At 45.8% G+C, this 23,174-nt stretch overlaps 3 protein-coding genes across 5 annotated transcripts; 1 reads left to right on the top strand and 2 right to left on the bottom strand.

Moving 5' to 3' along the window:
* Positions 1-367: 367 nt before the first annotated feature.
* On the bottom strand, positions 368-14,590 carry CEP104 (centrosomal protein 104). Of its 3 annotated transcripts, none has more exons than XM_064730719.1 (22): positions 14,528-14,590; positions 13,735-13,898; positions 13,060-13,233; positions 12,622-12,760; positions 11,975-12,037; positions 11,545-11,621; positions 11,233-11,401; positions 10,809-10,967; positions 9,975-10,202; positions 9,682-9,765; positions 8,865-9,032; positions 8,133-8,306; positions 7,615-7,791; positions 6,989-7,195; positions 6,445-6,561; positions 5,947-5,983; positions 5,797-5,869; positions 5,090-5,198; positions 4,678-4,816; positions 3,897-3,964; positions 3,557-3,647; positions 368-2,413 (listed from the first exon to the last, which is right to left on the bottom strand). In XM_064730719.1, the coding sequence occupies exons 2-22, from the start codon at positions 13,845-13,847 to the stop codon at positions 2,280-2,282; spliced, it is 2,700 nt and encodes an 899-aa protein (XP_064586789.1). In that variant the 5' UTR covers positions 13,848-13,898; positions 14,528-14,590; the 3' UTR covers positions 368-2,279. The 3 variants fall into 3 exon arrangements, with proteins under 3 accessions (XP_064586789.1, XP_064586787.1, XP_064586788.1); XM_064730717.1 differs by having other exon boundaries at positions 9,562-9,765; XM_064730718.1 differs by lacking the exon at positions 14,528-14,590 and having other exon boundaries at positions 9,562-9,765; positions 13,735-13,920.
* Positions 14,591-14,632: 42 nt separating this feature from the next.
* DFFB (DNA fragmentation factor subunit beta) lies at positions 14,633-19,253 on the top strand. Its single transcript, XM_064730658.1, is given in 7 exon segments — positions 14,633-14,798; positions 15,035-15,240; positions 15,242-15,432; positions 16,164-16,243; positions 16,395-16,568; positions 16,918-17,018; positions 17,496-19,253. Coding segments are annotated over 7 exon segments (1,083 nt in total). The 5' UTR covers positions 14,633-14,684; the 3' UTR covers positions 17,713-19,253.
* A 67-nt stretch (positions 19,254-19,320) lies between these two features.
* Positions 19,321-22,333, bottom strand: C21H1orf174 (chromosome 21 C1orf174 homolog). The gene is made up of 3 exons (XM_064730659.1): positions 22,151-22,333; positions 21,122-21,595; positions 19,321-20,369 (listed from the first exon to the last, which is right to left on the bottom strand). The coding sequence occupies exons 1-3, from the start codon at positions 22,313-22,315 to the stop codon at positions 20,256-20,258; spliced, it is 753 nt and encodes a 250-aa protein (XP_064586729.1). The 5' UTR covers positions 22,316-22,333; the 3' UTR covers positions 19,321-20,255.
* Positions 22,334-23,174: the final 841 nt, after the last annotated feature.

The following is a 23,174-nucleotide window of genomic DNA, read 5'->3' on the forward strand; positions in this document are numbered from 1 at the left end:
CAGCACACACACGTGCAGCTCACACAATTACAGCACACACTGGTACAGGTCACACAGGTCCAAGTACAGCTCACACATGTACAGGTCCAGATCCAGCTCACACATACAGAGCACACACTGGTACCTGTCACACAGGCACGGCTCAGGCAGGTCCAGGTACAGCTCACACATGTACAGGTCCAGATTCAGCTCACACACATAGAGCACACAATGTCACACACTGTCACGGCTGGTACAGGTCCCACAGGCATGGCTCACACAGGTACAGCACTCACAGGCACCCACAGGTGCTGCAGGAACCACAGCCTCACCCCACTCTGTACCCATTTCCATTGTAGCAGGTGGAAAATGCAGACGTACCCTCCAGACTGGCTAAAGTAATTTATTAAATATGTGCAATAAAAATAACTGACATTTAACACAAGCGACTCCTTTTCCTGATAATATCTCCTAGATTTCAATGTGTGATTTGCTTATCCAGCATTTAGGAACATGCAATCACTATAAATTGCTCTCTTGGAGTAGAGGAACACCAAGAGGTCTTTTGGGATGAGATCAACTCCTGCACACATGGACAGGGGCTGCCCTGGAACCATCCCTGCAGTGACACATGGAAATGCCCCAGCTGACACTCAGGCACAGCTCAGATGGACAGAGACCACTCAGGACCACACTCTTTCCTTGCTTTCCTACTGAGGCCCCATTGTAGCCAAATCCAGGTTCCAGTACAACACTTTGCAGCCCTCCTTTCACTGTCCAGACCCACACCTGTGCAATGGATTTTCTCTGGAATATTCTGCTCAAGACTTGGTGGCACAGCATCAAACCTCATGGTGGTTTTCACTCCAGTGTTTATTTTGCCACTGCAGCAAAGCCAGGTTGTTAATTAAGGAGAACCCCAGTAAATTCACCTTTAAACAAGACACTGGTGGTATTACTGTACTCCAAAAGGGTCCTTTCACATTCTAAAAAATTTTATCACCACTAAGTTATTTCCTGATTGTACTATAGAGTAGTTTTCATCCTTACACCTCTGAGCAAGATAAATGGCTATTTTGAAATATTTATTATTTATTTAGCATAGAGAATCAGGCCCTCAAATAAGAACCCATGTCACTAAAGGGAACATAAAAATACCTATATATATGTTCTTAATGTGTGTATAAATATTGAAATATGTATTTTGAAGAGTTAGAGAAACAATTTATACAAATAATTTTGAAATCCAAGCACACTGATCTACCTGAAAAATCCATAATCTGGTATGCAGGCTGCAGGCAAACTAGAAAAACTGTATTACAAAATCAGCTCTATATACAAAACAACACCACAAAGTCACTCCATGGGAGCAAAAACCCCCAAATTTCCCCTCATATGATCATGACCACTCATTCCTGTGCCCATGGTACCAATTCCACACTGGAAAGCAACAGCTGGAATGTTAAAGAGAGAATGTTAGAGATGTGAGAATGGCTGCTTTGGTACAAAGCTTCATGCCTTGGTCTTAACAGACTTTGTCTCTCTGAAGCTGTTCACGTGCTCCAGTCTGTGGATGGTTATTTTAATCAATATCTAACTAGAGGAGCTCAGTATTTGAGCTGAAAGTGCACTAAAGCAGGCAAAAATGACTATATTTACTAATTCAAGCTCTTCAGGACCCAACCAAGATTATTTTTTCATTTCTGTAAGGGGAATACAGACTTGGAGGGTTTGGTTTAACCCTCCTGCCAAGTGGGCTCCTAAGGCACTTGGTGCACAGTGAGAGGCCACAATGTCCTGTCACCTCCTGCACAGTGGCACAACCAGGAAAACATCCAGCCAGCCCTCTGGCTTTTCATTTGGTGCAAATTCCTGGGGCTGAGCAGTGCTTTGGGTACAGCTCTGCTGCCTTTAGAACCCTAAATCTGACACACACACAAGGCCAGGCTTCCCCCATGTGTGGTGCCTGTTCCTCAAGCACCAGGAAACAGACTTCTCTCCCCTGACATAATTAATGTCTTTGAACCCATTAAATTACTGACATGGGATTGGAAAGGAGAGCACAGTATTCTGTCAAAATAATGTTTTTGTCCCAGAGCATTTGGTATTTCCAACATGAGCATTCCTAGCAAAGCAAAGCCCAGTGCTGCAGTGACAGCAACGCCGTGGGGATCACACCAGGCACTGCTCAAGCCTAAAAACAACCCACAAAAAGATGATACAAGTTGCCTACAATTTTTAAATAGCTCAGAAAAGCCATGTGCCCAGTTATTCAGACAAAGGAAGAAATACTTTTCCTGTCATCGCTTGGAGTATGTTTTGCCAGTGTTTTTATTTGGGGCCCCTCGAGTTCTGATCTTGCTTCCTACTGAAGGAGATTGAAACTTTGTTCTTGAAGGACCTGGTCTCCTTAAATAGTGGCCAAATGCTTTGGCTGCAAAGAGAAAAATAGAGATCATTATTGCAAGCACATCTAGTCCCAGGAGTGAAATTAATGTACTGGTTTGATTCCCAAGATCTGTTCAGTGTGAATGACTGAAGCAAGCAGCAGCTGGCAGGCACTGAGCCTCAGCATGTTCCACACCAGCAGTGTCTGAATGGTCAGGGCTCCTTTCCTACCTCTAGGAAATAGAATCAGAGCTTATCCAGGCAGGATTTGCTTCTGTTTCCAAATTCTAAGCAGTGACAAACTAACAACTGATTGGTGTCTCATTAGCCAGTACAAACAGCAAAGCTGAGGACAGACAGACAGGATTGTGAATCCAATTTAACACCAGAAAGTGATGATTTTAACCCCTATGATTCATTTAGGTCAGCTGGAATGGCCAATTCCACAGCTCTTTCCAGGAACCTGGGACAGTGACATGCAGATATGAGCAGAGCACAGCTCAGAGCATGTGAACTGAACACACAGCTGACTAGAAAACTCCAGAGTCTGAAGGAGGAAAGGTTTGGATGTTACTGGCCAAAAGTTCTGGTGTTGCAGGCAGTTTGTTTAACTTCTGGAAATAAAAGGATTTTCCATGTTCTTCATAAAGGAAACTGCTGGAAAAAACACCACCTGACATCATCAATGTCTCTGATGGTGAAAAAGCTGCACAATGATAAATCTGTCAGGTTCCTGAGTCTGGACTGGAAAGGAAAAGCAGTGCACAGCACTCACTGTTCAGTTCACCCTGTAATTAGGATCAGATTAGCAACCTTTGATTGGACACTAAAAGCTAAATCAGGCTCTGGTTCTCTGTGTCAGCATTCAGGAGCTTTCCAGAACACTGTTCAGCTGATTGTTCTATTCATGGTCATCCTGTTCTGCAGAAAAAATCCCTGAACTGATCAATTTATCAAATCTGCCAGTTTTTCCCAGCTGAGCTCGTGTCTTCCTTTGAACATGACTGTTATTGCATGAGTTTGGGAATTTACTCCCCAAGCACACTGCTCCAGCACAAGAATTATCACTTCTCACCCAAATGCAAACCAGGAGCTGCACAGACACAGCTCTTGGGGATATAACACTTTCCTTAAGCAAAGGCAACACAGTAAAAAGAACAAATGTTATTATCATTAACTGATGTCTTACCAGGCTGCAGCAGAATGGTTTTGTTCAGGAGAGATGTCCTCCTCTGGTTCATTTTGCAGCCATCTCTGCTCATCAGGTGAGATCTCCAGGCCTGAAGTCAATTACAAAGCAATGATAGCACAACTCCAGCAAAATTAGCACTAATTGTATACAGACTTTATATCAACAGCACTTTAATCTGCTTTTTCAAAGTATGAGCTCCTTGGTATGAAATAGAAATTAATATCTCCATTATTTTAATATATTGTGAAAGGTCCATCACATTAAACCAACATTAAACCAACATTAAACATTAAACCAACCCATACCAACATCTGCCCAAAGGGAAGGGTGGCCTCACCTCTTCTCCAGGAGGAAAGTTCTCATGGCACAAAGGGCAGTGGTTTGCCACATTTTCTGGTTTGGCAGCTGAAATTGTTTGACAAATAATGTAAGAATTGCAAAGAGAGGCTAATTTCAGACACAAGAAGAGAATCTGCACAGCAAGTACCATAAAACTACCCAATGTCTAACCCAGCTGCTGTTACCATTAACTGCTCCCAAAGAAGCCCTGTGTTTAATCACCAAAACAAGATCAAAAGGAATCTCAGAATCCAGAATCCCATGGATTGGAAGGAACCTTAAAGATCATCCTGCTCCCCCTTGTCCTGTCACTCCAGGCCCTTCCAAACAGCCTCTCTCCACCTCTCCTGTAGCCCCTTCAGCCCCTACTAGAAGGCCACAATTAGAATTAAGTCACCCCAAAGCCTTTTCTTCTCCAGGCAATCCCAATTCTCTCAGCCTTTCTCCACAGTGTATGTGGGGAATAATAAAGATATGGTCACCCCACAGAGGTGACCCAACCCTCTGATCAACTTGGTGCCTCCTCTGAACTCACTCCAGAACAGGTCCATGTCCTTTCTGTGCTGGAATAATGCTTAATCTACAGGGATATGGAAGAGATTTCCCAATCTTCTCACTCACCCTCCCAACACACATTCACACAGGCCAAGCACCAGAAAACTCAGGCATTTATCCCATCCTGAGGATTTACACAGATCCCTAAGCCTGACTTGCCAAAGATCCCTGGTGTTTGAAATCTGAACCTCTGCTGTTCCACCTCCCTGTTTGGAGCTACTCACGATTGCAAATCCTGCTCTTTATGTGTCTGGGCAGCTCGTCCTTGGGCACGGCCTCTCTGCAGCGTGGGCACCTCCCAAAGCTGTCCCTTTTGTCACAGTCAGTCAGCAGGTGCTCTGTCAGGCTGCAGATCTCCAGCATCTGCAACACAGCCAGCAAGGTTTGTGCTGAGCAAGCAGAGATGGGATCAGCTCAGCCTCACCTTCCAAAATGACAAAGGGAAAATTTCATTTCAGTCCAGTCATTAACTCATTTTCTATTGGTGCTATTTTCCAAAAGCACTACCCAAATCACATAGGTGTGTTCAGAATTCACCTATGTGAATTAAATATCTTGCAGTGATAAATATCTTGCATATCTAAACCAGAATAACAGCAGTCCATGTCTCAGCAGCTCTGGGAAGCTCAGTCTGACCTGTTTGCAGTGCTCACAGCGGGTTAACATGGGGCAGTGCTTCCAGTAATGCAGATCCAACCCTTCCTCAGTGAAGGACTCGTTCCTTTCACCACAAAATATACACAAGCTGGGAAAAAACCACAAACATCAGTGACATCAGAGAGAAATAGGTGAGCCCTGTTCCTTCTGTTCCAAGCTGTTTTCAAAAGTCCCCAATATTTTGAAGATTTTCTTTCCCCTGTGTAGAGCTGAGCTTAGAATGGGGCAGGTACTGGGTTGTAATTAAGGGTAAATACAATCATAGAGCAATTTTTCTTAGAGAATGATTAATTCTACAGAAGTTCTGAGGGCACCTCATCAAAACTGGCTTTCTGGCTTCAGAATTTCCAGAATTTTCTTCTATGCCCTCCCCCTACAACACCCAGCAAAGCCACACCATATTTTCCCCTATTTCACACTGGCAGCTTAACATTAAACTGTGGCTACTTCTTAGCCCACAAGCAAATACTCAGAAAAAGAAAGTACAAAGTCACACTATCCAAGAACTTCAAAGAAAAGCACCTAGGATTGCCTGGTGATCATTTCAAACCTGTTGGAAGAGATTTTAGTCTTTATTGTTTCACTGCTGAAGGAATTAGCTTTGATCTACTGGAAAAATGTTATTACTGTTAGGAGCTCACAGGTAACACCAAGGCTTAAGGTGATTAGAGGCTCATCTCACTTACTTATCCAGGTAATTTGCAACAGAGGAAAGTTCCTCCTGAATATTTCCTGCTGTAGCTTCATATACCTGGGAACCTGTAAGGAGAGAACTATTAAACCAAAATCACAATTTATTAATCTACAATTCTTAACTCTTATTTCAAACTACCTACCTTCATTCTCTGTCTTCTGAAAATAAGAGTCTTTCTCCTATCAAACAAAGAAATTTAACTCAGAAATTTGCCTTCCAGAGAGAAAGGGAACACACTATATTCTGATTTCTGTCTGGAATTTAAAATTTAGAAGCAGAGCCATTGCACTACAACATTTATGCTGCTGGTTCTAGGGCAAATCAATTGTATTAAGGTATTATTCTATATTATAAAGGTATTATTGCTTTATTATAAAGGTATTATATAATACAATTATGTTATGTTATATATTATTATATTATATTGGTATTATTGTTATATTATAATAAAGAATCCAAATTTTACACTACGTTAGGAGGAACAACACCTCAGATTTTAAGCTGGACTGCTGAGGAAAAAAGACACCCAGGGTATGTCTAGAGTTTCTCATTCTTTTTAATAACACCAATGCTCATTATCTAAGTCCATGATATCCAAGGAGCAAAGGATCAAAACAACCTTAAACTGAAACATGCTCACCTCTTCATCTTCAACCTCTGCTTGTAACATTAATTTGAGAGCTGCTGAGTGGCTTTTTAGAACTTTCATTTCTTCCTTTGTCTGTTTCTCTGCATCTGTTGCTGCTTTTCTCTGTGCCTGGCAGGAAAGAGTCAGGAGTTCTCATTATTATCTTTGTAGCCTTCTGTAAGTATCCTTTCTGTATTTTTAGTATAGTATAGTATTCTTTAATATAATATAGTATCATAAATAATAAACACGTGGTTGTTTCATTGGTTTCATGTGAATTGTTCTGACTTATTGACCAATCAGGGTCAAGCTGTGTCAGGGCTCTGGAAAGAGTCACAAGTTTTCATTACTATCTTTTTAGCCTTCTGTAAGTATTCTTTCTGTATTCTTTAGTATAGTTTAGTACAGTACTCTTTAATATAATATAATAAAATAATAAATTAGCCTTCTGAGAACATGGAGTCAGATTTATCATTCCTTCCTTCATCTGGGAACCCTGTAAATACAATCCACCATGTCTGAAGTGGCCCTGTAGGTTCTGCCTCTCCTCACATACCCTCACTTCACTCTCAGAAGATTTCCCATCGATTTTGGCAAAGCCCTCAAACAGAGTTTTGTAGCGCACGGTCCTGCGGGCGCCGGCGTCGTCCAGAGGGAAATATTCCAGCACAGCTGCCCTGTGCTCCCTGTACATGGCAAAGATGATCCTCAGCACCACCTCACGCACCTCATGGGCCCTGTGCTCCAGAGCTCCCGTGGCAAACTGGAAATAATGACAGAAAGATTTTTTATCTCTCTGTTTTCTCGCATTTTTAAGGATTGGTTTATTAGTCCAAGACTCTCCCGCAGCAGGAAAAATCTTCCTACAAGATTTCTTGCAAACACTTTTTAACTCATTGGTTCCTTTTTTCCAGATATTAACATCTTGCTTCATAGAATCCCAGAATGGTTTGGGTTGAAAGGGATCTTAAAGCTCATCTCATTCTACCCCATACCATGGGCATGGACACTTCCCACTAGACCAGGTTGCTCCAAGCCCAGTCCAACCTGCTCTAAAATTACCAGCACTGTTGTTCAGGAGAATGTACCTCTCCAGGAATTCTCAAGCACTCAAAACCAGCCAGGCAAGCCCCCAGAAAACCATCAGAAAATCCTCCATGTGCTGTAACCTCAATCTCTTACCTTCATGACGTTGCTGACAGTAAACCCAGAGTTTTCAGTCCCCATGGCCACCAAGAGAGATTCCACCAGTTCCACGTGACTCATTGCCAGGTGTGTTGGGGAGTTTGGCTTTAATGTTTTAGCCAGGTGCACTGGAATAATCTGGAGAGGTTTTACTTCAGGACACAGTGCAATTTCCTAGAAACACACAAAGTCAGCGAGCACACTGGAAAAGCACAATTACCTGTCTCTGCAAAGCAGTTTTCTCATCTCTGTAGGTCACTTGCAGCAAAGAACACAAGAGTCACACCTGCAGCAGCAGCAGGTACCCCCAGACTGCTCCAGGTGACCCTGATTTGGCAGGGGTTGGACTGGATGATCTCCAAAAAGCCCTTCCAACCCCAGCTATTCTGTGCTAAGTTGTGATAAGATTCTGTGATAAGCTATAACACTTCACAGCAGCCAACCCTGGTCTCACAGTCCACTTTGATCAGGTGTTTCTCACCTATGAGCTCCCTAATTTGAAGGGAAACACCCACCTGGATGAAGGCTGAAGCCAGAAGACGAAGGCGGGATGAAGAGTCTCCTGTTCTAGAAAGCAGATGTGGCAGGGTTGTTTCCACACAATGAGAAGTTTCCAGCTTCCCCAGTTTGTGTTTTGGTATATATTGGGTAATGATCATTTTTAGAAGTTTCAGGGAAGCCTGAAAAACCTAAGTTAAAAAGGAAAAGAAAATGCTGAGCAAAACCAACACAGAGCCCTTTGTTTTCAGACAATACAGTAAAAATCTATTTATAATCTGAATTACAGTAACACCCTTAATGGAAGCTACTTCAGACAACTGTCTTCCAGAAAACCTGTTGCTAGGACTTAGGTGAAAGGCTTCAGAAATTGTTTCATAAAGAGTACCAGCTCAATTTTCTTCTTTTCTTCTTATTTAAGGTTTATTTGATGCCCAAGTGTCCTTCAGCTAAGTGCAGTACTTTGAGCTGGAAACTAGAAGTTATTTCATTGTTGTATTTCAGATTTAACAAAGAAAAAGGATCAACCTCACTGCACATTTACTGCACCAGCTCATGGTTCAGCCCTGGGCAGTTTTCTCCATCTGTTCAATGCCAGATATTGCCCAGTTATCTTGGGAGTTTTGAGGGTTATTGTTTTGGTTTTGGATTTATTCAACAGTAGTATTTGTTCAAAGTATCCTAACCCCAAGGTTCTGCAATTTTGGCTGCCAGTTCTTTACTGGAGCACCAAACTTATCCCAACTTACTGAAGATACAGTGTCTTTGATGGCCCTCCTCACAAGGAAAACAGCAGCCCTCAGCATGTTCCTTAAATCCTCCTTTGGAGTGTCCACTGACACCTCCATCAGCTTCTCGTACACTGCCAGTAAAGCCTCTTCTCGACATGACCAAGTTCTGGAATATGCTCCTGAAACCTGAGCACACAACAATCTACCTCTTAAAATGTCCCCACAGATATTTCAATACATATTTAACATTTTTATAGAGAACCAGCCTCAAAAGAACATATGAACTGAAGTGTGAAGTCCCAGGTGTTCCCCACAGGAATCTGGCTTTATTAAAAGCCCACATTTTGAAATGAGATGAGTGAAATGGGATTAACAGGTCAGGCTCATGGAGCCCTTCCAGGCACAGGGAGGGTTTCTCTCCCTCCAAAAGACAGTGGCAAGTTATGGGTGTGCTGGGTCCATACCCTAAAGCAGTCTGCTGGATCCTGTCTGTCTATCAGCACATCAAATAATCAATCATCAAAGCTACAGATTGGTAAAAACGCTGTAAACAGGCATCCATAGAGCCAAGGTGAAATTTTAAGCTCAGATTTCAAAATAGCATCTCTAAACACATAAAAACCCTCTGAACACAGAGCACAATAACCCACAGGTTTGTTTTACTGGGTTTGGGGTTTGTTTTACTGGGTTTGGGGCTTGTTTTACTGGTTTTTACCAAAGTCTCTCCAAAAACTTCCACAACAGGGCTGGCTTCCCTCAGTGCCTTCTGTGTGAGTTGTTCAGGCTCCCCAGCATTGCCAGTCCTTGGAGCATCACCCACATCCTCCTCAATCACCTCTGGCTCAACATAGGCAACAGCTTCATCCACCTGCTTGCAGACGGTTGGGAGAGGTCTCTCATCATAAGGTACAATTTCAACCTAGCAGAAAAGATAAAATTTGTTGTTCTTGAAATGACTCAGATGTGAAGTGGTTTTATCACTAATTGGATTCACCTCAGTGCAATTTTCTCACATCAAAGCAGCATCACACCCAAGATAACCATGAGTTAACCATATTATTTGGAAGGTTGGACATCAGATTGTTTGCCCTGACAGGTTTCTGTAGTAACAGAGGGAACACTACTCACATTTTCCTTGGAAAACACTTCCTTGGAGGTTGTGGGCTGAGTCTGAGGAGAAAGAGGGGACTGGTAGGGAACAACAGGCTCAGAAGAAGTGGGATCCACCAACTGCTCTTCCAGCACAGCCTCTGCCCTCAGGGGCTCTGCTTGGGGAGGATCTGCAGGCTCAGGAGGGGAGTTCTGGGAGCTCTCAGTGCCACTCACAGATCCCAAGGGCAACTCAGTTTTTCGGATCTGAGAAAGGGAAGAAGATTTTTACAGCAAGGCTAAAAATGTGCTAAAATCTCTCAGTACAGCTACAACTCTGTCAACGGGCTTCTGGTGATTTCAAGTAAAGATTGAACCTGGCTCACAGGTGTGTCATCATTCCCACTGAAAGCAGCTTTATGAAAAAGTCAGAAAATAATTTTGTGTGGGTGCATGTGTGGAGAGATTATAAAACTTCCTGTTCTGAGCACATTACATAACTCTATGGATATAAAAAAATCACATGGATTCTGTATGGTTAGCCTTGATACCATCCTAAGCCCCCTCTACCCCTCCAAAATAGGAGACAGCACCTTATTCATCTGCATCAGCTAGTCTTGAAATTATACAAAACATTCAGGATTTTAATGCTATTTTCTTGAGACCTCAACAGTTTAATGGGATTTATGGAAAACTAAGCATGCTCATAAAACACCACACTGAGAGTCTCAGGTTGAAGAAATCCACAATCCAAAGAGAAAACTGAAATGCTTTAGTAAATCTCAAAATTTCCCTTAAACCTGTGAATGAAGTTTGGCTGCTGTGCCATTTCTATTTACAACACCCTCCTGAGTTTGGACTAACAGCACCCACCAGCAGCTGTGCATCCAGGAGGTCGTGCAGCTCCAGCTGCTGGTACACCTTCAGCCTGTACTCATCCATCTGCTCCTTCTTCTTCTTGGCAAGGTCATAATCCTCCTTCTCCACGGCGTAACGCTTCTCCACCTCGTAGCGGCCGAGTCGCTCGCCCACCTAGGATTGGTACAAATCACCTTGGAATCATCTCACTAAGCATTTCTTGGAAATGTAATTAACATTCCATTTCTTGGAATCACATTACTCTACTTTTTTCATTGCTCCCAGGCAAATTACTCAATCAAGCTATATGATTTTAAAATTAATCATTTGGGAAATATATTGAAAATCATTACGGTTCCACACAAATAAAATCATTATGATTCCTGATGGGCCACTGGAGCTCTGCTCCACTTAGGTGTCAAAGTTCTTCCAACAGCACCTTCTGCAAGTCTGCAATGGCCTGTTTGAGCTTCTTGGCGTGGTCATAGCACTCGAAACGCACAGCTTCCCTCTTCTTCTCATCCAGCCTCCGGATTATCTGAGCCACTTCTGGGTCCTGGTACATGTCAAAGGCCAAATCATCCAGAGGTGAAATGGAGTCATGTTTCCTGAAGGCACAAAATGAATAAAGTAAACCACAATAAGGTAGGTTTCTCTTTTCATTAGCAGGGAATTAACAAAACACAGAGATCAACAACTGCTTTACACCAAGCAGAGGTTTTGCCAGGGTATAGGCAAAGAACAAACTTACCCAAGGTAAGTTCCATTTAAAGCAGGGTCATCTGATTTAATTCCCATGTAGTGATCTATCAGCTGCTCTCTGGTAGGCTTTGGAAGGGTGGAAAAAGAAAATCTCAATGCACATTCACCAACATCAGGTTCAAGACAGAATTCTGACTTGCCACAACCAACATCAGTTTTGTAACATAAAGCACTTATGTTTTGGGGCACACTGAAGCAAAAGAATCTGGAGACAATAAAAATGAAAATGTTCCAACATTTTAATGTTTGTATTCCCATATTAGGTTCAAATTTCTTGCTTCAAGAGAACATTAACAATAAATTAATGCAACACAGCTCTGCTGAAGAGCTGGCACAAGAAAGGTTCATCCCATTACTCCAGGAACGTGTACTTGAAGAAATGGAGCATCAGTAAAAGGACAGGGATGCTTTGGACTTACAATGCTCATGTCAATGCCATAGTCTGCTGGATCCCCAATGATGTTCACAGCTACCAGGGCAACCTGCAGAAATTCACAGAAAATGGAAATGTGTAAGCACATTCCTCTTTTCTTGGAACAAAAACCAGGGCCTGTGGTCAGGAGGGTGATATGGAAGCAGAGAAGCACTGAGTGCTAAATGTGCCTCCTGCTCTGTTGAAAATGTATCACCAAATCTACAACCCCATGGTCTGAAACGAGTCCCAGCAGAACTGAGCAGGTGTTTGTGTGTCTGCACCATGGTGGCTGTGCAACACCTTCACTTAATTCCACAACAGGTCCAAAACACTCAGAGTGGCTTTGTGACCCCCAAGCTGCTCTCAGAGGGAGTTCCTTGTGCTCCACACAGACCTTGCTGTGTGGGCTAAACCTCAGCACAAACAGAGTGACAGAATGTGCCCTTGACTTGTTTGTTCTGGATGAGGTGCATCCACCTGATCCCAACTCACTCCTAACCTTGTGTTTTGTGCTTTAAAACAAACTAAAATAAATACAGGAGCTTTCAAAGAACATTTTTTTGCTTCCATAAATCAAGGGAGCAGATTTCTCTGCCTGCTCTTTATTATGGAAGTGTCACCTGGGTTACCAGGTAAGGACTTCTAACTCACCTGCCCGTACAAGTTGTATTTATTGACATAATTTTTATGAAAAATCAGCTTCAGGTACTGGCCAACTGCATCCATGTACACAGATTTCAACTCTCGAGCTCTGAAATCAGTCTTCTCATTGTCTGAGAGAGGGACATAACTGGGAAGGAAAACATAACACATGAGCAGAGGATACATCCAAACACACAGGTGGGGTTTAAAATCCCCTCCTAACTGAAACAACTGTGAAACCTCCCTCATAACCTCACAACTGAAATAACTGTGTGCTGTCACCTGGCAAGGCAATTCACCTGCATCTCCAGCTTTGTCACAGATCCACACAAGTCCAGGATCTCCCAGCTGCTCACACAGCATCACCCACAACCCACACTGAGAATTATTCTCCCCTGAAGCTTTTCTGATTAAGACATTAAACTGATCCAGAACTTTCTGTCTCACCCAAGTCTCTGAAACCTCTCTGACTGATAGGGAGCAAAGTATTCAGGCAGACTTTCGCTGATGTAGAACTCAATTTTGCTCGCAATCATGTACTGGTGAGCGAGCAGCTGCAGCTTCCGGATCCGACACCGCTCCACCAGCTGCAGGGTGATCTCCTGGGGGTACTGACAGAGCCTGAAAGAGACACAGTTCCTCAATTCAATCATCATTTCAAAGCAGATTTCACTTCCAACTTGAGTAACATTTAATTATGCAACTTTCAAGTTGTTAATTATAAGCTAATATTATAAATATTGTAAGAATCCCAAGAGAAGAGTGGAAACACTTATCTCTTCCCTTTACTGCGTGCGTATCTTCAGGTGCCCCACACATGTTAAGAAGATGTGTTGAGTTAAATGGATTTTTCATACTAAGCCAAACTCCAAGACTGCCAAGAACAAAAACATTTTCATTTTCCAGGACTTTATTTAAATACAATGCAGTGCCTTTAGGTGTTAACCAAACTGCTTTTTTCCCCCACGATGAGGGTGCCATGGGATTATAGAAACTTTTTTTGCTTTATCAGCTTGGTTTGGGATACTGTAAACTGCTCTGTCCATGCACAGTACATCTGCCACTTGTTTTAAACTTGGTGCTTCTGCAATTGAGTGCTCCAAGGCCATCCGCTCACGGTACCTGGGCGAGCGCCACCCGTTCACGGTCGGTGCATGAACCATCAGCTCCCGAGCACTGAACCCATCCTCGTGTCCCGACGAGCTGATCACCGTGAAACCGATCTTGTGTGGCATCCTGGGCAGATGAGCTGGTCACAGCCACGGCCTTCAAGCTTAGATTCATCCCTGGAAGGGTGACAAAAACCCACTGAGGCACTACGGTCAAAGAACTGAGGTCAGTCGAGTCAGTAGACGATGATTAACATTGGTACCATAAATGTTCTTTAGGCGCGGGTCAGTCAATATAGACCAAAAGATAAAAGATCAGTCAATATAACTGATCTTTTAACCTTTTGTTGAGCAAAACGAGGATTTCGATCACTTGCAGAGCAATCTACCAATAAAATAAACCTGCTAACCCAAGATGGACCTTGAAACTAAGAGTTCCAAATGCATCCAGGAGCAACCTGTACCAAACCTGTAGCTGCACCATGCTCTGGGTGTTGGAGCCAGACGAACAAAAAGCAAAGCACAAGGTCAATTTTGTCTTTTTGGGAAAGCCACACACCCACTGCCGGGGACACAAGCACCGGGAGCATCGCTGCCCGCACCAGCACCGGCCCCGTCCCTTCCTCCCCCCTCCAGCCCCAACCCCGCAGGCGGCGCAGGCCCGGAGGGGTCACGGCCGCACCGCTCCGGGAGCACAGCCAGGCCGGGCGGCGGACAAAGCACGGGGGAACCTGGCGGGACCGGGGGGGGGATCCCCGGGGCGGAGGGAGAGCGGGGAGCAGGGGAAGCACCGGGCCGGGCCCCACCTGGCTCAGCGCGGCGCCATCGCCGCTCTCATGGCAACGCGGCCCCGCCGCGCAGGCGCGACCGCCCCGCCGGCCCCGGGGCGCCTGCGCGGGGCGGCACCGGCCCCGGACACCGATACCGGCCCCGGGCGGGGAGCGGCACCGGGCCGGCCCGGCCATGTCGGAGCCGCTGCGGCCCTTCCGCCTGCGCGGGTGCGGCAGCCCGCAGAAGTTCGGGGTGGCGGCCGGGAGCCTGCGCGGCTTGCTGAGGAAGGGCTGCCGCCTGCTGCAGGTGCGGGGCGGACCGGACCGGGCTGCGGACCGTGCAGGACGGGACAGGACGATACGATACCGGGCTGGGGTGCTGCTTACATATGCTGGACGGGACCGGGAGTAGCGGGTGCCGCAGCTCCGGGCTAGGGCTAGAGCTGCCCGCCGAGACGCGTGCGGAGCTGCAGCTGCTGTGGTCGGGGCCGCCCGGAGCAGGGGTCCCGCCCGGAGCCGGGGTCTCACCCGCCCGTGGGGCAGCTTCCCTTGGCAGGCAGCCGCCTCTGCCTCTACGAGGACGGCACGGAGCTGACCGAGAGCTACTTCCGAGCGCTGCCAGCGCAGACGGAGCTGGTGCTGCTGGGCCCCGGGCAGAGCTGGCGGGGCTGTGAGTGCGGCGGGGCCGGGCGGGGGGCGCGGGGGCAGCGGCGGCCGCGGGGGCTCAGCCGGTGCCGCCTCACCTGCCCCAGGTGCCAGCGACATCGAGCGGCTCCTGGCCGCCTTCTGCAGCCAGCAGGGCGCTGTGGTGGAGGCTGCGCGGAGGCTGCTGACGGACGAGCGGGCTCCCCACAGGCAGAAGCTGCTGGCGGATCTCATCCACAACCTGAGCGAAAACATCCTGGCCGAGGACAAGGAAGAGGACAAGAAATGGTTTGAAGGTGTGTTTGTTGCTGTAGGAAACTGCTACGGGATTCCCGGGTTTTGCTCTGCTCTGAAAAGTCACTTATGTCAGTTGTGTTGCTCTTAAAGCAAAGTTTGGGAGCTCTTCTGGCTGGTGCGATTGGGTGCTTGATCAGGGTTTTAGTTATCCCTTCCGTTAGCACCATTTAACTTTAGATATTAAATGTGCATGTTCTTTAAAGTACATGGACATTTAGTATCTAAAATTAAATGTGTTAGTAGATTAGTATCAAAGCTAAAATGTTTTCTTTTTTTTTAATGGTTCCCTATTGGTTTAATAAAGAGAGCTCTGGGGTGCATTTCCCTCATTAATATACATCTGCATTGATGATGTTTTAATGATTTGCTAATAGTATATGGATAACTGGGACATCTCTGCCAGCTTTATGTTCTCTTTACAATCTGCAAGTTTCTCTTCCTATTCCCAAGCTATTACTGCAGTTCTTCCCCAACAATTGTTTTCCTTTCACAATTTCTTGGTGTTTCACATATACAGAGTAACAAGAAACATAACAATACCATCTCCTGCCCTCTCAGCAGATGCTCTACAGCATCCTTTTCAAATGCTTAAGATCACGGTAGTCCTGAACCAGTAAAATAAAATTGGGACATTAAAAAACCTGTGCAACCTGAGTTAATAGAAAGCCAGTATGAACTCCCAGCTGGGCAGGAGCTGGGCTGAGGTACAAAACAATCTCATTCCCTCCAGGGCTGGAGTCTCGGTTCAAGAACAAATCCAGCTACCTGCGGCATAGCTGTGAGAGCAGAATGCGGGGCTACATGAGAGAGGTAAAAGTTTCTGTTGAAGTAACTTATGTCAAGCTGTAACAGTAATTCTGTGGCTGCAGGAATATAAAGTATTTCTACAGTTGTGATTGTAGAAAAGAGCTTCAGGCTGCCACAGGAACTGAGGAGTGATTGCTGGGTTTGCCCCCTCTAGGTTACTGGTTTTATTTCAAACGTTCATCCTGCAGCACGAGATGCCTACAGAGGGATAATCGACCTGATGGCAGAAAAACTGAAATCTGTGAAGTACAACGGGTGCTACTTTGACAGAAGGGAGAAGGAGGAGGCAGCACGCCTGTGCACTGCAGAGGGGTGGTTCTCCTGTCAGGTACCTGCAGCCTTCCTGAAGAATCAAGAAATGGTTGGGTGGGAAGGGACCTTAAAGATCATTTCATTCCACTGGCCCAGTTTGCTCCCAGCCCCATCCAACCCAGCCTTGGACGCTTCCAGGGATGGGGCAGCCACAGCTCCTCTGGGCACCCTGTGCCAAGGCCTCCCCATCCTCACAGGGAAAAATTTCTTCTGTATACCTGACTTAAACTCCCCCTTTTATCAGTTTGATCCCATTCCCCCTTCAACATGAGAGGAAGGAAACAGCTTCCTGGGTGCAGTGCCAGGCTGGGGGGGATGTGGGTGCCAGGACCACTCTGGGGTGACAACTGTGACACTTTTCACAGGGACCTTTTGACAGAGATGACTGCCCATGTAAGCATTCCATCAACCCCTACAGCAACAGGGAAAGCAGGATCCTCTTCAGCACCTGGAATCTCGACCACATGTATGTACAAAGTGTTAATCCAGACCTACCTGCTTTGTGGCCTTCAGCTTCGCCAGAAAGGTTCAGCCTTAGTTCCTTCCCCCTGCCGTGCAGTCAGCTCTGCTGTGAATATGTGGTGAGGAAAGGTGCTGGGATGCTGCAGCTGCTGTGAGAACAAAACCCTGAAGACAGATGAAATGCTGCCTCTCATTAGCTGCTTTGCTTCTGTGCAGATTTTCTGTGTGTGGAAGCAAACCCCTCCTCACTGCACTATCTGTGTGAATTCTCCTCTCCAGCAAAATCCCCTCTGAACCATTTCAAATGTTGGTGTGAAGCAAACAAGATTTGCTAAACTAATTTCCTTGGGGGGAAAAAAATCATATGCCTAGTAATGGAGAAAGAATTGCAGTTCTGCCTGGCTCTGAAAGGAAGATGGAGGCTTGATTATTTTGAGAAAACTCCTGATGGCAATATTGTCTTGTCTTTTGTGTCCTCAAGAATTGAGAAGAAACGTGCTGTTGTCCCAGAACTGGCAGAAGCTGTCAAAACACGAGACGGGAGAGAAGTGAACTGGGAATACTTCTATCAGCTGCTGTTTACCCTGGATAATTTAAAACTCGTACATATTGCTTGCCATAAGAAAACCAATCATAACCTCAGCTGTGACAAAAGCAGAATTTACAGAAAGAGGAAGCAAACCCAGGAGATTTCCTAGTGCTGTCTCTGGAAGGGACCTGCTGCTTTTTTCAATCATGTCAGTCTGTTGTTTTTAAATAGCTCCAATTTCTTAAATAAGAACTATTTGGCACAAGACTGGCTGGGTAACCCAACCAGAGCCTCACAAAGCACACTCCAATATCCCATTTAATTCTCTTCTCCTGCCTTCCCACTCCTTACAAGCCTCCCTCAAATCAAGCTCAAATCAAGTGTGATAAAGGTAGAAAATGAGCCAGAGGCTGACTCTGACTCTACCCTGTCATCTCTGGCCAGCATTGACCCAAAACTCACAGTACACAGAAATGAAACTTAGACAAAACATTTTTTACAAACTAACCTGCAGGGGCTCATAGACTCCTATTCCTCTGGATTTTAAGCCAAACAAAGAAGGATTTAGGATCATGTTTGATCTGTGCCTTTTGCAGGTAGTTTCAGGAATGCCAAAGGTGGTTCAGCAGCAGAGCTGCCACCTCACCTGTGCCAAACTCCTGCCCTCATCCCCACCTGCCCCTTTGCCATTGCTTCAGATGTGCATCTCCTAGAAAGAAGAGCAAGCCCATGAGATTTTTTTGCTTTTTCCACCTTTGTTTGCCATCTTCCCTGCTGATTTCCCTCTCCTTACTAACGCTTTCTGCCTCCAGCTTGAGTTTTACTTGATGCACTGCCAGAAAGGGCAGCTACAATGATCATGTTTACAGTAATGTTTACCCACTGCCTTGGAGAATATTGCTTTGGTAAAACATTTCCTACCTCAGGCAACAAATCAGGAATAGTTCAATTTTTTTACTTGAATTTTTTTTTTAATAGCAGCTGAACTTTTGGGATTGTCAATGTAAATCGTGTGAACATTTTAAATAAAAAAATGCCCCCACATCTGTGTGTGTGAGTGAAGGTGCAGGAGACATTAATCAGGTGTGATAGAGCATGAAGGGAAATGTGTTTATGAATTGAGCACCAGCTACTAGAAAAAGCTCTGTTTTCCCTCATAGTGTTGGTCCTGGACCAGTTAGTCCACGTGAAATTGTGTGGAAATGACATTTCTGCCTGAGCCCCAAATTACTGGGTTTTGGAAGCTTTGCTACATAGAATATTGATTTAAACAACAAACTCAGTCCCCTCCCAAACAGTGCAATCTGAAAAGCAAGGAGGTGCATTTTTAACACAGGATTTCTAATTCCACTGCATGCAATCAATCCTTCCAGCTTCCCCTCCTGCACTGTTTGACACTGGGGAGGGCACTGGGCAGGATCCTGGTGACAAACCCAATGTCACCTGTGTGGCACGTGTCCCCCAAACTGAAAATGCATTTTGCAAGTGAAATGAATGTCTGTGTGTGAAACTGTGTTGGCTAGAAAGAGCCAGCAGCAAACACAGCACTGAAGGAATGCTGGGAGGAGCTGCTGCAACACAGAGCTGGGCTGGAACTATGAATATGCAATTAAAAAATCTGGATTTTTCCGTGTTACAGAATTAGAGTGAAAAGGAGCCAAGAAATATCTTTGACAGAAACAATGCATCAGCTGGAGTGGAAATGGAAATGCATTACCATGCCATGCATATGCAATTTGTTTGCCTTACAACTTTTGAATGTTTAACAAGCTCTAGCTGTAGAAATTAATATTTATTTAAACCATCTGCTGATAACATTTTCTCTCTATTTTTAGAAACAGAAGGAGCTATAACAATAAATATCTAGAAGCTTATTGCATAATCACACTTTCAAAGAAATATTCCCACAAACACTGGGTGAATTAACAGTTCCTGGAATTGGCTGAGGTTGCTCCTTTTGTTTTTTTTTAAACATGCAGAGGGGGCTCAGCAATCTTCCCCTGTCCATCAAATCCAAGGGAAGGTATTTGTTGTGTATCACCACCAAAGCATTTGTTTCCAAAATCCCTGCTGGAAATCAACAGAGGACAACACTTACAGCAGCAGGTGGGGGGAGGAGGCAGCACCACAGGGTGGGTGTTTGGGGAGCTGACGTGCAATGAAAACGTGCTGAACTCGCAGAGATGAGCACACTGAATCCACTCTGACAGCCTGCATTTCATTCTGCCAGCAGAACTGCATTTTAGAGGTTTAATTGGTGCTGGGTTAGGTGTAAACAACCCACACAAGGAAGACCTTTGACCTTCTTTGTACCAGGGAGTCAGCTCCTTTATTACCTGGATGGCACAGACCTTGCAGAATTAAAAGATGCTCCAGCATCCTTTTCTTGACTGTTTTTCAGAAAAGGAGTGAAACCAAATACTTTCTCAAGATAGAGGCTCAAATTTACAAAAAACACCATAAGAACTTCTATATTCCCTAGGCTTTTTTCTGAAATATCAGTGGTAAAGTTCTCGATTATACTTTATTTCCAAACCACTGAAAATTCAGTATTTGCCCCAGATAATCACTGCAATACTGTATCTGCCAATTCCAGCAAAACAAACTCCCGATTCTCTCCCTGAGAAAAGGCAAACAGACACCTCATGTTACTGACACAGCCATTGCCATGTGGTCACAGAAAAAGAAGAAGGGTTTGTTTACAGTCTGTTGTTAGACATCTTCCTCTTCCTCCTCCTCTTCATCATCTTCCTTTGCAATGAAATGGAGCTTCCTGGCTTCTCGCCTGCTCCTCGTCACACTCGGGAGCACAACTGCTGGGAGGTGCTGGAGAGAAAAGATCAAATCAGCAAGGACAAAGTCTGTGGAGGCAGAACTCCTACCTCCAGCTCCCATGCTCCCTCAGCTGACACAGGAACCAACCCTCAGCTTGGGAGCAGTGGCACAAAGCTAAAGCTGTGGGGCTTTGAGGGGAGTGTGCCCAAACCAGACCCTTGGGCACTCACAGGGCTGAGATTCCTTTCACTGGTGTGAGGATTGGCAGAGGGTGAAGGGCTCCCTAAACAAATCCTCACTGCTCCCTAAATATCACAAGGAACACCTAAAAGGTGGAAGCATCACTTGCCCCAAAGTTATGCTTGTTAAAGGGATTCAAATGTAAAGCTCTGGTCCTTGGGTCAGTTCAAAAGCTGAGATAGGCAGAAACCAGTTTCCATTCCAAACAATCCCAGTGCAGCAGGGCTGGAACTGGGTGATTTCTAAGATCCCTCCAACCCAAGCTGTTCTATGATTCTGTCAAGAACCAAAGGCCAGCAAAAACCTATTTTGCCAACAATATTGTGTCTCCATAATGTTGTTAGCAGTAAAAATACCTATCTCATGGAATTGGACTAAAAAATCTAAATAAGAAAGATTTTACACCTGAAATTAATTCAGCTTGGCAAGTAATTTCATCTCTGATGGAGACAGTTTTATCTGGGGGACAAGGCGCAACAATACTGGCCAAATTCACCAGTTTTGAGGTAAATTTTAAGCAGACCAGGGTTGGGTCTAAAGCAGGAACAGACTCATCATCTCACCAGCTCAACATCTCCAAAGAACCGGTGCACTGGCATGGGCTGGTTGCTGTCCTCATCCGAGAGGCCACTGCTGTGCTCCAGGAACATCGGCCCCCGTGGGCAATCCGTGTCCTCCGAGGTGGCCCCATCAAAGCTCCCACAGCTGCTCTCCTCCTCACTGAACACGTGATAGTGGTGCAGATATCCACCCGTTTTTAATGGAGCACCGCTGGATTTCACCGTGTGTGGCTCCTGCTCCTTCTCCTGCTTCCCTTCATCAGTCTCTGGAATGCTTTCATCTTTTTTCTGTTGGATTACGCTGCTGTCTCTTGGATCTTCTGAACCTCCATCCTCATCAGATGTTTTAGGTGTTTCCCCCAGCGCAGCAAGGTTTTCACTTTCACATGTGAGTCCCTCTAGCTCTGATTTTAGATTGCTTTCTTCGTATTTCATCCTCTTTGCAGGTCGTCCTTCAGCAGCTTCATGTGATGAACACTTAGAAAAAAAAGGCAAGATCGTAAAGCTCACTTGAAATAAAGAATAAAATCACCTCCTCTCTTTACTTGCAAAGGAACAGAAGGGCTCCATCACACAAGTGGCATTTTGATCCAAGCCTTCTAAGAAAAGTAATTAGTATAAAGTACATGTAAAGAGAGGAAAAGAGGAGCAGACAGCTTACATAAACCACAATATACAGTCCATCACCAGCAAGAGAAAAACACTTGTCTCAGAGAATAAACTAGCACCGTAAGAGGTCAATCACCATGTTCTTATTTTCTTAAGGATGATGCTAATGGGAATTACTGTGCCAGGCCTGTCATCACCCAGCACGGCAATCGGCTAAATCTGCTCTGTATTTCTGCACAGGCACAAACAACGTCGTGGGAGGAGCGGGAAGGGCGATAAATTTACTTCAATTCTCCTGATAATTCCCACATGATGATGCTCAGATTGTAGCTGTTAATAATCACCTGAGATCCCCTCACTGCGACCGCCCGGCCCCGCGGCCTTTCCCTCCCATACCATCCCACCTGGCCCCGTCCCTCCTACCGGGCTCGCCGTGTCGGCTGCTTCCCCCGCGGGCTGTGCGGGTTCGGCTGCCGGGGCCGTCTCCGCGGAGCGCCGGGCCTGGTGCCGGGGCCGTGGCCGGGCCGGGCGAGCGGTGCCGCGGGTGTCCGAGCGCCTCCGGCCCCGCGCTGTGCCGCCCGCCGCCATCTTGGTCCGTACGCGGGCCCGCGCTCGCCATCTTGTGGAGCTCCGTTCGGGAACCCCGGGGCGAGCGCGGGCACCGGGCGCCCGAGCAAGGGGCTCTGGGCACCGACAAACGGCTTTGGGCAAAGGGCAGCCTCATCCCTCTAAGCGAAGGCGGGGAGCCCAGGATCCTCACACGCCGGAGCCCCCCACACATCGGAGCCCCCCACACGCCGCAGCCCTTCACACATAGCAGCCCCTCTCACAAGGGAGCCCCTCACATGTCATAGCCCCTAGCTTGGACCACCGACAGCATCACCTTAAAAGTGAGCACAAAGCAGCTCCTCACGGGTCACACAATGGGGTGGGTTGGAAGCGACCTTGAAGATCATCCAGTCCCACTCCCTGCCATGGCAGGGACACCTTCCACTATCCCAGGTTGCCCCAAGCCCCATCCAGCCTGGCCTTGACCACTTCCAGGGATGGGGCAGCCACATCTCTGGGCACCCTGTGCCAGGGGCTTCCCACCCTCACAGCCAAGAATTTCTTCCCAATATCCAATCTAAACCTATTCTCTATCAGTTTAAACCCATTCCTCCTTGTCCTGTCACTACAAGGTTTAGTATATAGTCTTGTCTCCTCTTTCCCATAGGTTCCCATTAAGTATTGGAAGGCTGCAATTACAGTTTCTGAAGGACCTCCCTCCCAGCTGCTTGGGGAAAAACCCAGCCCCATCCTGCCTCGGAGCTATGTAGCTTATAAACATTTGAAATCGTTTGCTTCCCATTGTGTCTCACTCTGGAGCAGCGCTCGCTCCCATTCAAGACGTGGTCAAAGAGTTATTATTCAGATGTTCTTCTCTCTGCTTTCCACAGCCCTCAGG

The sequence above is a fragment of the Zonotrichia leucophrys genome, chromosome 21 (genome assembly GCF_028769735.1).
Source record: "Zonotrichia leucophrys gambelii isolate GWCS_2022_RI chromosome 21, RI_Zleu_2.0, whole genome shotgun sequence".
NCBI classification, from domain to species: domain Eukaryota; kingdom Metazoa; phylum Chordata; class Aves; order Passeriformes; family Passerellidae; genus Zonotrichia; species Zonotrichia leucophrys.